Raw genomic sequence first — 13,601 nt, 5'->3', positions numbered from 1 at the left:
CTGCCTCCCTCTCAGAAACCCCCACTCCCATTTCCTGTTGAGTCTCCAGCCTGTCTCGGTACCTCCCAGTCTGGTCCTCCTAGCGGTGGTCTCTGGTGAGGAAGTGGGGCCAGGGCAGGAGCAGAGGCCTGTGGGTTGAAGTGCCCAGGGAGGAGGGGGCACCTGCTCCCCCAGCCTTGGTCTCTGGGCCCACAGGGTCGTTTCCTGTCCTGGCACCCACCGAAGCACCCTGTGGTGCTTTGGAGACCTTGGCTTCGGAGGCCAAAGAGCCATGGCCTCTGCTTACAGACCCCCAGTGATGGGCACCTCGCCCCTGCTGGGATCCTTTTCTCCTAATGCCCTCTCATGTGACTGCGTGAGTCCAGGGCACCTTTGGGGATGCACGGGACACATCTGCACCTTTTCTGGAACAGTCATTGAACAGCTGCAGGGCTTCAGCCCGGCCCCTTGGAGACCTCATGACCTCAGCCCCCTGTGCTCCCTGGAGCGACTCGGGGCCCCCAGAGGGTCAGGCCCTCCTCCAGCTGCTCGGGGTTGGGGGGTGGGCAGCTCCCGTGCATTGCCAAGTGGATGGGAACGGGCCAGCCCCACAGGGAGGCCGGGTGCCGTCCAACCCATGCCACTTCATTACCCTGGAGTCCGACCCTCAGCTCCTCCTTGGTCGCAGCCTCTCCCCCAACCCCCACCACAAAGTGAGGCTGTTTGTCCTTGCCCTGTCCTGCTTTCTCAGCCAGCAGCTGCCTGATTCCCATCTCTCCCTTCCCGTCCAGCGGCCACGCAGCCACAGGTGGGGTGTCTCTTGAGAGCATATCTGATCACGACACTGCTCTGGCCACAGTCCCCGCGTGGCCTCCCCTGGCAGGAGGGGTTGGGTCACAGGGGCTGCACAAGACCCTCTGTCGCAGGGTGAAATGTCTTCTTTTATTTTTTAACCTACATAAAGTAAGAGTGAGATTAAACTGTATCGGTTTTTAACATATGCAGAGACAGTGAGTAGTACCTGTACTTACACATGCAAACCTTAATATGCATATATGATGGGTTCAACAGTATTTTACTGGTCGGGAGCATGTCTGAGAAGCCCAGGTTGCGATGACCAGTGCAGTGCTCACAGACCTCGCCCGTGCTCTCTGCCCGCATTCAAGGTTTTCGTAGCCCGGCAGCCTTCACTCGCTGCCTTGTCTGTGCCCTGGCTGCCTGTCAAATTACTCTGCTCCCAAACACACCAAATTTCATCTGAAACAACGTCCTGGCCCTCCTGGAGCTGGCTGCCTCCTCACCCCGAGGTGCCCTGAGTGCACCCCCAAGGTAGGGGGCTTTTCCTGCAACCTCCTGGTAGAACTGACCATGACCTGCCCCCCATCCCTACAGTCATCAGTTTCCAAGCATGTTCCCCAGCCAGACACCCTGAGTTCCTCCAGGGAGCCACCATGTCTTGGTTAGCTGTGCAGCTCCCAGCCTGCGACTCCATCTGGCACACACTGTTTATTGATTGTTTCACTCGTTCCACCGATTTTTATTGAGTGCATATGATGTGCCCCGCCCTGAGCTAGGCCTGGGGTGCAGCCAGCAGCTTCGTGGAGGAGATAGACATCAGACAAATGATCGCCTGATGGGTGTGTAATTATAAGGGTGATGAGTGTTTGGAAGACAAGTCAGGTCTCTGTGACAGTGTAAATCGAGGGGATCCAGCTTGCAGGGGTGGGTGGAATTGAGAGTGGCCTGCTCAAGGGGGCCCCTCGGAGGAGGGGCACTTCTGGAGAGCCCTAGGGGCTTTGTTGGAGTTAGTGGGTGTCTCGGGCAGAGGGAACAGCAGATGACAAGCCCTGATATGGGAAGGAGCTCTGTTGGGTTTCTGAGCAGAGCTGGGGGAGGGGTGAGTGGGGAGGCAGCCAAGGTGGACAGGGGCCAGATCTTAGAAGTCCACATGGTCATACTATGGATTTGGGTTTTGTCCTAAGATTGAAGATAAGCTAAGCAGGGTTATGGAGGGAATTTGTGCTTTGCAAACACTGCTGGAGCATCTGTGTGGAGCCTGGAGTACTGGAGGTGGAAGTGGAAGCTGTGTGCCAGTTAGGGGCCGTTGCCTTGCCTAGGAAGGGGGGTGATGGAGGCCGGGCAGGGCGGGCAGAAGGAGAGCAGTGGGCTGGTAGGAGCATCGTGGATTCGGATGGATCCAGAGTGTGGTAGGGTCAAGATTTTTGTGGCTATTTGTTGAGTGAATAGTAACCCCCAGGAGGGCATATGTCCTTGAATTTGCCAAATGACAGTGAGGGAAGCCCCAGGACCCTCCAATTCAAGGGAGTAAACGCAGAGTGATCAGAAGTTTCTAGAATTAGGCTGTCTGGGGTGAAAATCAGGCTGGTGAGGCGGGGGACACCAGATGGAAACACCATCTTGTATTTGGAGACTTTCAGGTTAGAGAGGGACCGGTTGGTGCATCTTAGCTCAGAATCTATGGGGACTCGGGGAGGAGGGCTCACTCAGCTCTCACTGTTGGGCAAAGATGCACTGGAATCATCTGGAAACAAAGCAGCTAGAAAGACCCGTGCTCGTCCTGCCTGCCTGCATTGCTTCTTGAGCCAAATTGGCCTGGACTGTCTTTGGGGGGTCACCCTGCACACACAACCCAGTGTCTCACATGCTGTGTCCCCATTGCAGTGGGGCCAAAGGGACCGGAGAAGCCTCATCTCACTTATCAGATGTGTCCAGGGCTGGAGGCAGGTGGCAGCTGATGGAAAGACAGAGGTCTGGGGACGTGCGATTGAGGGTGGGGAGTGGGTCATGGCTGACCCCTCTACCAGCCACTCGGTGTCCGCTTCTGTAAGCGGGGTAGCCACACTCCCACGCTGTGAGTGACTGAGCTCCCAGGTGTTCAGTAGATACAACCAAGTATCTTACATTCCCCTTCCTTTTCTGAGCTGATCTTGCCATTTGTAAAGTGGGCCTATATAGCACTTTTCATGGACCCCAGTGAGGGGCTCCCCACCTTCAGCCCATTTCCATAGTGGTGTGGCCTTGTACACCTAAAGGCCAGCAGGCTGCAGAGAACTGCTGGGTCATACATAGTGTTGCCCACCTACTGTGTGCCAGACACAGACAAGGTCCTTGCCACTCTGGAGCTCGTGGTGCGGCAGAGACATGAGCATCAATTAATAACCACACACAGGGATATAGTTTGCAACCAGGAGTAAGCGCTAGGAAGGCAGGGCACAGGGAACCAGCTGGAAAAGTTGCTCTAGTTGGAGATGGAGACCTCAGGAGGGCTTCCTGGAGTAGAGGGCCTTTGAGGTGAGGATGGAGGTGACAGGGCCTTAATTGGTGGGGGAGATGCACAGGCCCTTAAGGTGGCTGGAAAATGCAAGCGAAGGGCAGGAGGGGCACTGGGAAGGCCTGTGGATGCTGGGCCAGAGCTTATGCGCCGCGTTGTGGAGTTCGCTTGCCCTCCTGTGTGGACACCCCAGCACTGTGAAATCAGGAGGAAGTTGGGAGGGTGGGATATCTCCACTTTGGGGGGAATTCAGGCCTCACGGGGCAGTCTTGTGTCTCTCCAGTATCTGGAGGTTGTTAAAGCCTTGGTGGTGGGGGCACTCCTGGTTCTCTACGCCACCCCCCACCCTGCCCAGTACTTCCTCCTTGGTCCTCAGAGCTGCTGCCAAGGAGCGAGGCTGACACCACCACCCCACAGGTGGAGAGTGCCTGTGCCGGGCGCGGCCCCTCGGAGGAGACTTGGGCAAGCTGCGTTCTTCTTGGAGCTTGGGGTCCTCAGCTGAGAATGGCCTCAAGGCTGATGGAGATTAAATGACATCTGAAGACCCTGGGTTGGTGGCTGTTTGTCTTATTGTGGGGGTGGCCTGGGGGGCTGGTCTGCTCTGAAAGGGGTTGCTCCCTGGGGTGAGGGGTGGAAGAGGGGCAGGAATCCTCTCTGCCCCTTGAATCAGCCTTGACCTCTTGTCTCACATAGACCTTCAAGATTCTGTGTGTGTGTACTTGTGTGTCTGTTTATATCTGACAAATAAAAATTGTGCCTATTGAAGGTATACAATGTGATGTTTTGATATCCATACTTGTTGTGAAATGATTAACACAGTCAAGCTTATTAACATATTCATCACCTCCCACAGTTACCGTAGTTACTGTTTGTGTGTGTGTGTGTGGAGGGGGGACGACTTCTTGTGATCTGCTCTCTTGGCAAATTTTGAGAATGTAACATTATTATTAGCCAGAGGGGCCAAGATGGACTTACTTCTCTTGTAACTGAGAGTTTGGGCCCTGTGATCAATATCTCCCTGGTTCTCCGCCTCCTAGTCTCTGGTAACGGCTCTGCTACTCTTTGTTACTATGAGCTCTACGTTTTTTTTTCAGTTCCATGTATGAGATCATGACATATCTGTCTTTCTGTGTCTGGTTTATTTCACTTAGAATACTGCCCTCCAGGTTCATCCATGTTTTCCCAAACGACAGGATTTCCTTCATTTGATGGCTGAATAATATTCCACTGTGTATATGTGTATATAGGTCACATTTTTTACCAAAATTTTAAAATTTACATGGATCAGGGGCCACTTTTTTATCCCTTCATCTGTTGACGGACACTTCGGTTGTTTCCATGCCCCAACTGATGGGAATACTATTGCGAGGAACACTGATTGGGTTTCTTTTGGACATATTCCCAGAAGAGGGATTGCTGGATCGTATCATAACGCTATTTTAATTTTTCAAAGCAAACCTCCAAACTGTTCTCCACGGTGGCCACACCAGTTCACCTCTCTGCGACAGTGACCGTCTCTCCTCAGTCCGCCCGGTCCAATGCTCATCTCTCTGGAGACGCCCTGGCAGCCACACTCAGAAGTAACGCGGCACCAGCTCTCTGGGCCTCCCTTAGCTCGGTCAGGTGGACACACAACACCGACCATCATGATAGGTTACATTTGTGAACACGTGCACCTACTGGGGATTGTGTTGAACACTAAATGTAAATCTGTATTAGTCTGCTTGGGCTGCTGTAACAAAATGAACAAAATCCTGTAGACTGGGTGGCTTAAGCAACGGACATCTATTTCCCACAGTTCTTGAGTCTGGCAAGTCCAAGGTGAAGGTGCTGGCAGGTCGGTTCCTGGCGAAGGCCCTCTTCCTGCCTCACAGACGCTGCCTTCAGCGTGTGCATGGGGAGGACTGAGAGAGAGAACCGGGATCTTTCTTCTTCTTCTCCGTGTTAGAAGGATATTAATCCCATCGCAGGGCCCCACCCTCCTGACCTCATCTAAACCTAATACCTCCCAGAGGCCCCACCTCTACATACCAACACTTTGAGGGGTAGGATTTCAACATATGAATTTAGGGGTGGGGGGAGACATAAACATTCAATCTATAATAGCATCATCTGTTTTTTATTTAGCATTTACTTTTATTCTTTTCTGAGTGATTTAAAAGGCACAAAATTCAAAATCCAGAAAGTATTAAAGAGCATAGAGTGAAAACGAAAGCCCTCACCCATCCTGGAGGTGATCCTTGTTAATCAGCTTCTCAAGCTTTTTTCAAGAGATAAAGCATTCCACTGCTATCTTCTGTAAATAGAGATGTAAAAATTCAAAATGAAATATTAGACAATAGAATTCTGTGAGATATAAAAAGGATGGTCTGTTATGGCCACATGGGGTTTATCCCAGGAATGCTACAATATGTTGGTTTGACATTTGAATGCTAATGAATGTGATTCATCAAAATAACAGAATAAAGGATAAAGCTATACGATCATCTCAATAGATGTAGAAAAATGATTTGATAAAATTCAGCACCGGTTCATGATAAAAATAATTCTCTCAGCAAATTAGGTAGAGAAGGGAATGTTCTCAATCTAATAAAGATAACGAAAGAGCTAATGTCACACTTAATTGATGAAATACTGTACAGATTCCCCCTTTGAATGGGAACAAAGAAAGGATCACCGATCACTTCTACTCGGCATTATACTGCAGGCAAAAACACAAGAAGAAATAAAAGGCATACAGATCAGAAACAAAGAAGATATAAAGAAAAGAACTCTATTCACAGATGGCATTGTATACATAGAAAATCTAAAAGAATAGGCAAATATAATGATAGAACTTATAAATGAACTTAATTAAGGTCACTGCATACAAGTGGTCCCCCCCTCCAAATTCATATGTTGAAACCTCAGCCCCAACACAGTGGTGTTTGGAGAGTGGCCGTGAGAGGGGATTAGGACACGGGGGAGGAGCCCTTGCGGATGGGCTTACTGCTCTTATAAGGGGCACTGCGTAGAGCTCCATTCCCCTTCTTACCTGTGAGGACGCAGTGTCTACGAGCTGGAGGGTGAGCCCTCACTAGTCATGGAATCTACCAGCATTTTGCCCTTGGGCTTCCCAGCTTCCAGAACTATGAGAAACGAATCTGTGGTCTATGAGCCACCCAGGCTGTGGCACGCTGTTGCAGCAGCTGGAACGAACTAACATACAGGGTTACTACAAATAAGTGAATAACTATGCTCATATAAGAGCAGACACAGGTAGAGAGTGAAATGGAAAAAATCTCATGCACAGGAAAATAAAAAAGCATTAGCTACGATATGGGGTAGATGTTTATATCCCCCCCCCCATTCATATGTTGAAGCCCCCGATGTGACTGTATTTGGAGAGGGGATCCCTAAGGAAGTATTGAGTAACTAAGGTTAAATGAAGTCATAAAGGTGGAGCCCTGACCCAATAGGATTAGTGTCCTTATAAGAAGAGACACCAGAGACTGTTTCCTCTCCCTCCCTCCCTCCCTCTGTCTCTCTTTCCCGCCTCCCACCCCCAACACACACACTCTCTGCGGAAAGCGCCACACACAGTAAGAAAGTGTCTGTCTGCCAGCCAGGGAGAGAGTCCTCGCCGGAAACTGAATTGGCTGGAATCTGGATCTTGGACTTCCCAGCCTCCAGAACTTCAAGAAAATATATTTCTATTGTTTAAGCCATTCAGTTTTCGATATTTTGTAATGGCGGCCTGACCAGACTAAGACACATACCTAGGAGTAAACTTCACAAAAGACGTGCACCCTGCTGAGAAAAATGAAAAACTAAGTAAATGCAAAGTTCTGCCATGGATAGGACAACTCGGTATTATTAAGATGTCAGTTCTCTAGAAGTTAATCTATAGATTCCACGAAATCTTTGGCAAGATCATAGTGGTTTGTTTTTTTCCAGAAATGAATGAGCCAACTCAGTAAGGGAATGTAATGGCGCTCGGTATCTAAGACAGTTTTGAAGGAGAACAGAAATGGAAGACTTGCATCACCAGATTTGGAGACTCACTCTAAAGCTACATTTATTAGACTGCATGGTTGGGGAGCAAAGATGGAAAACCAGAGCAGTGGAACAGAAGAGTCTGGAAACAAAACAATCGTTTGGTTGTCAGCAAGGCTGAAGTAATTCAGTGGGGAAAGGGAGGTCTTTCCAATAAACGGTGCTGGAGCAGGTGGATAGCTAAATGAAAAACAAGGAAACTTAACTTCTACCCAACAAATAATAAAATTTTAAAAATCGATGAGTTGGACTTTATCAAAATTAAAAACTGATTATCATCAATAACCTTTAAGAAAATGAAAAGGCAAGCCACAAACTGGGAGAAAACAGTTGTAATACATACATCTGACAAAGGCCTCCTGTAAAGAATATAGTATATATTTTACAAATCAATAAGAAAAAGACACAAAACCCAATGTAAAAGCGGGTTAAAATCTTGAACAGACACCTCACATAAGCAGGTATGCAAATAACAAACATGAAAAGGGATTACTTTATTTAGTCGACAGGAATTGCAAGCTAAAACCATAATGAAAGAGTACTACCTATACCCTGGAATGACTAAAATGAAAATGACCAACAATATCAAATGTTGGCAAGGTTGGCAAGGAGCAACTGGGACCGATACATTGCTGCAAGGCGTGTGAACTGGTTTAGCCAAACAGGTCATGGGAACCTGTTTCTCCCATCTACTGAAGTTCATGTGTATCCGTCCTATGTCCCATCAGTTCTGTTCCTGTGTATATAATCTGGAGAAATAAAAACTGTTTAGAAAGCCTGTATTAGAATGCTCATAGCATCTTTGTCCATCATAGCTCCAGATTAGAAACAGCCCAAATACCCATCAACAAGAGAATGGACAAATGTGGTATATTTATATAATGGAACATTATTTAACAATAAAAAGGAATAAAAAACTTAAAATAGATGAAACTGAGACATAATGGATGAGTGGAAGAAAGCAGACACAAATGACTGCATGCTGCCAGCTTCCATTTAGTAAATGACGTTTCAGGACAGGAGACCCACTCTCCGGTGAGAGAAGGCGGAAGAGAGGCTGTGTCTGGGGCCGGGTGACCGACCCCATGAAGGGTACAAGGGGTCCTTCCAGTGACAGAAATGTTGGTGTACCCATGTGTAAGTTCAATGCACTTAACATTAGATTTTCTATTTTGCTGTGTGTAAGTTACATTTTAATAATACAAGAAAATTCCTTTATGGTGTGAGCGGTGATCTCAGTGCTTTCCCTCACAGCACTTACCGCAGTGCGTGGTCATGCACTCACTTGTGGTACGTGATTCGTGCCACAGGCTCTGACAGCGAAGCCTGCACCTGCCTCCTTCATTCCTGTATTCCCAGAGCCTGGCACGCAGCAGGCTCTCGGTGTGTATCTGTGAGAGCACGAACCAGAACCAGTGTTGGGCTCAAACCAAACTCTGTACAAGGTGCTGCTGGAGGGCTGAGAGGGGAGCCCATCAATTCTGGCAGGGTGTGGGTGGTAAGGGTGCTTCACAGAGAAGGAGGGTTCATTTGAGTCACACCCTGAAAGCTATGGGAGGTTTTCTCAGGCAGAGTAAAGGAGAAGAGCAAGGAGGCAGACGAGCACTCACATGCAAAGGCCAGGGTGGGAGGGGGTGAAGGGGTGGGCTGGGTCTCCGGCAGGGAGAGCAGCTTGTGTGCTGGTGGTAGGAGCCTCAGCTGATGGTGGTGGGAGGAGGGTGGGTGGAAAGGTGGGCAGGGCCTCATTTACTGACTTAAAGACTTAGGTCTTTAGTTTATGTGAGCCATGGAAGATTTTGAGAGAGGGCAGCTGCAAAACTGAATCTGCAATTTAGAAAGATCTGGGTTTGCAGACTGGAGCCCAGCAGGACTGGGCGTTCTTCGTGGACATAAAAGGATGAAGCTTCTCAGCTTCTTGCCTAGACTGAGGGAGGGGCAGTGAACACTGAGTCTGCCTTGGGCCTTCAGGTAAGACCAGAGGGGCCATCCAAGCTGAGCCCTGGCCCTCTGGGCTGGTGAAGCAGCGCCACCTGCTGGTGTGCCCTGCTCGTGGACTTCGAAGGCCGTCTGGCTCCTACTGGTCCTACAGTGGCACAGGCCAGAGCATGGCCTCAAAGTGAGGGGCAGAAAAAATCTTCTCTGGGGGCCAAACTCTGCCTTCGTGATTCAGGGGCCCAAGATCAGTTCCTTGTGCAGATGTAGGGAGAAACAGACACAAACTAGTGTTACTAGGCTCTACCAATTCCGCCTGCATTTGGATCATAGTTCCACCACCTTGAGAAAGTTACTTAACTTCTCAGCCTCAGTTTTCTCATCTGTAAATTAGGAACAGTGATAGCATCCATCTGTTAGGGTTGTTGTGAGTCAGCAAGTGTAAAACACTCAGAACAGTACCTGGTACATGGTGAGCACTCGATGAAAGCTTTTGTCATATTTTCATGTGTCTTCACTAGTATTTTTATCGCCATCATCATCATCATTAAGGAGTGGACTGGAGAATGCCTGGTGCATTTTGGAGGGCTCCCAGACCAAAGGGTGGTCTATGGCACAGGGGCTGTGGGGTCGCTGAGTGAGCTGGAGCAGGGTCTGCATGCGTGGCTAAGCGGGTCAGACCCTCCTGACCACAGTGGGGACAGCCAAAGGGCATGGGCTGGCAAGAAAGAGGCCAGATCTGTTTGCAAACCTAGCCTCCGTGCACCCCTTTCTATTCTCAGTGCCTCCCACATATGCCCTCTCAGGGACCCTCGCGCACCACGTTCTGGTCTCCATGGGGCCCTCATCAAGCAGACCAGGAAACAGGCTCAGGGAGGGGAAGGAATGTGAACAAGTCCACGTTGTGCTTGCACAGTAGGGCGGGAGCCCAGAGCCCAGAGCCCAGGTGGCTCCCTTCCCGAGGTGCGTCCGATGCATCAGGCAGGACATGAGCCCTGAGCGAAAGGATCCTTCCTGCCCCCATGCCCGCCCTGGGTGGATTCCGGAGCGTTTCTGATCTTTCTCAGCCAGACTAACAATCTTCTTCCAGGAATTAATGTAAAAACTGGCATCTTTAAAAAGTTTTCTGCTAGATAATTCATTTTTTCCAGTTTTACTGAGAAATAATTGGTGTACATTACTGTCTAAGTTTAAGGCCTGCAGCCTGATGGTTTGATTTACTTATACTGTGGAATGATAACCGCAGTAGCACTGGCCTCTTTCATCTAAATGAGAGCTTCTCCCCTCTGCCCTCTCCCAGATGGGCCTGCTGCAGGCTGGGAGGTCTGCAGCAGGCTTGGGGTGTGAGAGTGTGAGCCTGTGAATGAGTGCAAGTGAGTGTTGAGTGTGTGAACAAGTGTGTGTGAGTGTGAAAGTGTGTTTATAATGCAGACAGTCTATTTATACTCCTTGGGCCCAGGCTCATTAACTCACCTATGCCCCACCAGGCCACCTGCTGTAAGAAGAGGTGATGGGAACACTGTTTCTCTGCCACCTCTTTCCCCATTGGCCTGTGCCAGTTGCTTTCCGGGGTGGATGGGGCGGGGATCTTCGGTCCAGACCTCCCCAGATCCCAGCTGCGGGCGTCTCTCTGCGCAGACTCTGGCTCCTCACTCGCTCCACGTTTCCTGCCCAGTGCTGCACACGGCCATACCTTCCTTAGCTCTGCAGGGGGAAGCTGGTTTTCTGGAACGTTTGAGAAACACAAGGGAGAGGATTTTTTTAAAAAGGGGAAATTAGTGTAACAGGATTTTTCGTATTTGGTGCAGTATGTCTGAAATTCAAGATGTGACTCGTGTGTTTTCCTGTCAACAGTACATCTCGAGATGTCACGCCTGCTGCTACCCATTAATTCATAACTTTCCACTCAGCGGTTAGGTTGCTCAGTGTCAGCAGATTCAGATTTTGTGAAGTCACGGAGTTCTGTTTTTAAGAGGGAGGTGTGCCAGCTTGATCAAGCAGCGAGGCTGTAACGGCGATGCCTGGGAAGTGAATAACAAGGCCGAATTCCTCCCCATTGTGAAATCTGGTCCTATGTGTTGTACTCACTGTGCTCGGAGTTTCCCAAGATTCCAAAATAATGTTAATACAAAACAAGCATCAAACTTATTTGTAAGAAAAGATTGAAACTGTAGGATGTTGAGATTTTGCTATGGATTCCGCAGTGATTTACAGAGCATTTTATTGCTGCTGGAGCCCCGCTCCCGGATTGCAGACTTTCACTGAAGTGCCTCTCTTGTCCGCTAGGTTGTGAATTCTTCAATATGAGGACTCAGTTTTATCAGTCTTGACCACATAGAACATGTAGTTGGTACTCGAAAAGTATTCATTGGGTGAATCAACAAAAGGAAATAAAGACTGGGGAAAAGGTTGGAGTTCAGTGACTTGCGGGTGGTTGGAAGTTACCCAGGTTCTGATGGTATTTTTCTTTACCTTATTCACTATTTTGGTCAATGTCTTAGCTGGGATTGCTGTAACAAGATATCATGGACCCAGTGGCCTCAACAACAGAACTTTGTTTTTTCAGGCAGCTGTCTTCTGTGTCCCCATGTGACCTTTACTCCATGTGTGGGGAGGGGAGAGGGAGAGGGCTTCAACATGCGAATTGTAGGCCCACGACTCAGTCCCTAGCCGTCAGCGTGCAGGACATCTTCCCACCACAGGTGGCCATACCTATGGGCTTTCAAGAAGATGGAGCTGGAAGGGACTTTTGAATACACTTGGCACAGAGAGGAATGGTAACTTGTCCAGGGCCACACAGCCAGTGGCACAGAGCTGGGGCCACAGGATCCACTGGCTGGGCAGCCCCCAGAGCCCGGTGCTGGGCTGGCTTGGCAGGAGCTGGGTCTGGGGAGGGACGGTGGGGGCCCACACTGTCCTAACGCTGCCCTTGTGTCAGTTACAGGACCCTGATCAGACCCACGTACAGAGTGTCCTACCGAACAGTGACAGCACTGGAGTGGAAGTGCTGCCCTGGCTTTACTGGGAGCAACTGTGACGAGGGTGAGTCTCTGGGGACACGGGGGCGGGGGGGCCCAGGCACTGGCTGGCTGGCTGGGCTTGAGGGCTCTGCTGTGAGCGGGTCCTTTGCCCACATTCTTCCCTTCCTTTTCCCATCACCTCAGAACCAAATGTTCTGGACCAGCCAAGCTGGGTACGCCGCAGGCGGGGGCAGAAGATTCTACACACAGCCTATTTCTTTCGCTCTGGCTCCGCCTCACCCAGAAATGGAGGCGGGCAGAGCTGGAAGTCTGGGCTCTGAGCAAATGCGGATGAGGGCCCACCAGCCTTGGAGCCACATCCGCTGTAGAATGAGGCAGGTGCACCGGCTGGGTGCAGCAGAAGGAAGGCCTCACCTGGTGCCCCTGCCCTTCTGCCCAGCTGGTGCCCAGAGCCAGGCTTTTTTTCTGAGCCCTGGACTGGGCTCAGTCTAGCTCTGGGACCCAAAGGAGCCACATAACCACACTTGGGTGGAAGTCAGATGGCCAACAGCAAATCCGCGCCGTGTGCACAGCCTGGGAAAGCAGGTCCTTCCCATGAACAGGCTTGCAGCCCCCCCGGTTCGTGGCAGAGCGGGCTGGTCTTAAGGCTGAGGGGTCAGTTTTTTATTTGGAAGTAGTAACTTCCTTCAACCTTGACTTTCGGACAAAATTATTCTTTCATCTTTTTTTATAATCTAATTTACAGATTTTTTGTTTTTTATATATATATATATATATACTTTTATAGTATGTAAGGATTATAATAAAAGTTACAATAAGCTATAAATTATGTAGATGCTTTTGTTATGAACTGCCTAAAATGCTTTCAGGCATAAATAATAACATAACAAAACTAGCAGAATGGTGAGGATGCTGCCGCTGCCGCTTCAGTGGGCTCGTGACCCAACGCCGAGCTGCAGGGAGGGGCTGAGACGTGAGAGGAGCCGTGGCATCGCTCTTTCTCATTTGTGAGCCGCCTGGTCCTGGGAGTGGGGGTGGGGAGCCTCTGGGGCTGGGCCACGCTCGGGGGCACAGAACTGCCACAGGCCTTCCTTGGGGAGGGGCAGGAGGGCGTTCAGGGGTGAGAGGCTGAGGTGAGACTAACTCCCAGTGGAAGTGTGGGTCTCCAGACCCCGTGCTTTATGTGTCGGGTGGCCACAGTGGACCCTGGGTCCCTTGCTGAGGTCGGAGGCCCTCAGAGCCAGGACTTGGACCTGCCCTTCCTGTCAGTGCGTGGTGTGGGCGAGACCTCTGGTGCCCCAGCAGCAGCCGGGTGTCTGCCCTCTGCAGGGGGTGGGGAGGCAGGGGCTTCCAGGAAAGTGACGGATTGACCCTTGAGTAAC

The 13,601-nt window shown here is 50.1% G+C and overlaps 1 protein-coding gene across 1 annotated transcript in view; it reads left to right on the top strand.

The window, feature by feature from the left end:
• The window catches only part of COL26A1 (collagen type XXVI alpha 1 chain), a 179,946-nt gene that overhangs the window by 63,131 nt on the left and 103,214 nt on the right, over positions 1-13,601 (top strand). The window contains exon 3 of the mRNA XM_037054848.1: positions 12,183-12,280. Coding sequence (XP_036910743.1) covers positions 12,183-12,280 — 98 coding nt within the window. The remainder of the gene's footprint in view (positions 1-12,182; positions 12,281-13,601) is intronic.

This window comes from Sturnira hondurensis, unplaced genomic scaffold (genome assembly GCF_014824575.4).
Source record: "Sturnira hondurensis isolate 20B ecotype Veracruz unplaced genomic scaffold, ASM1482457v3 Scaffold0008380, whole genome shotgun sequence".
Lineage (NCBI taxonomy): Eukaryota > Metazoa > Chordata > Mammalia > Chiroptera > Phyllostomidae > Sturnira > Sturnira hondurensis.
This window is presented reverse-complemented; position numbering and strand designations above follow the sequence as displayed.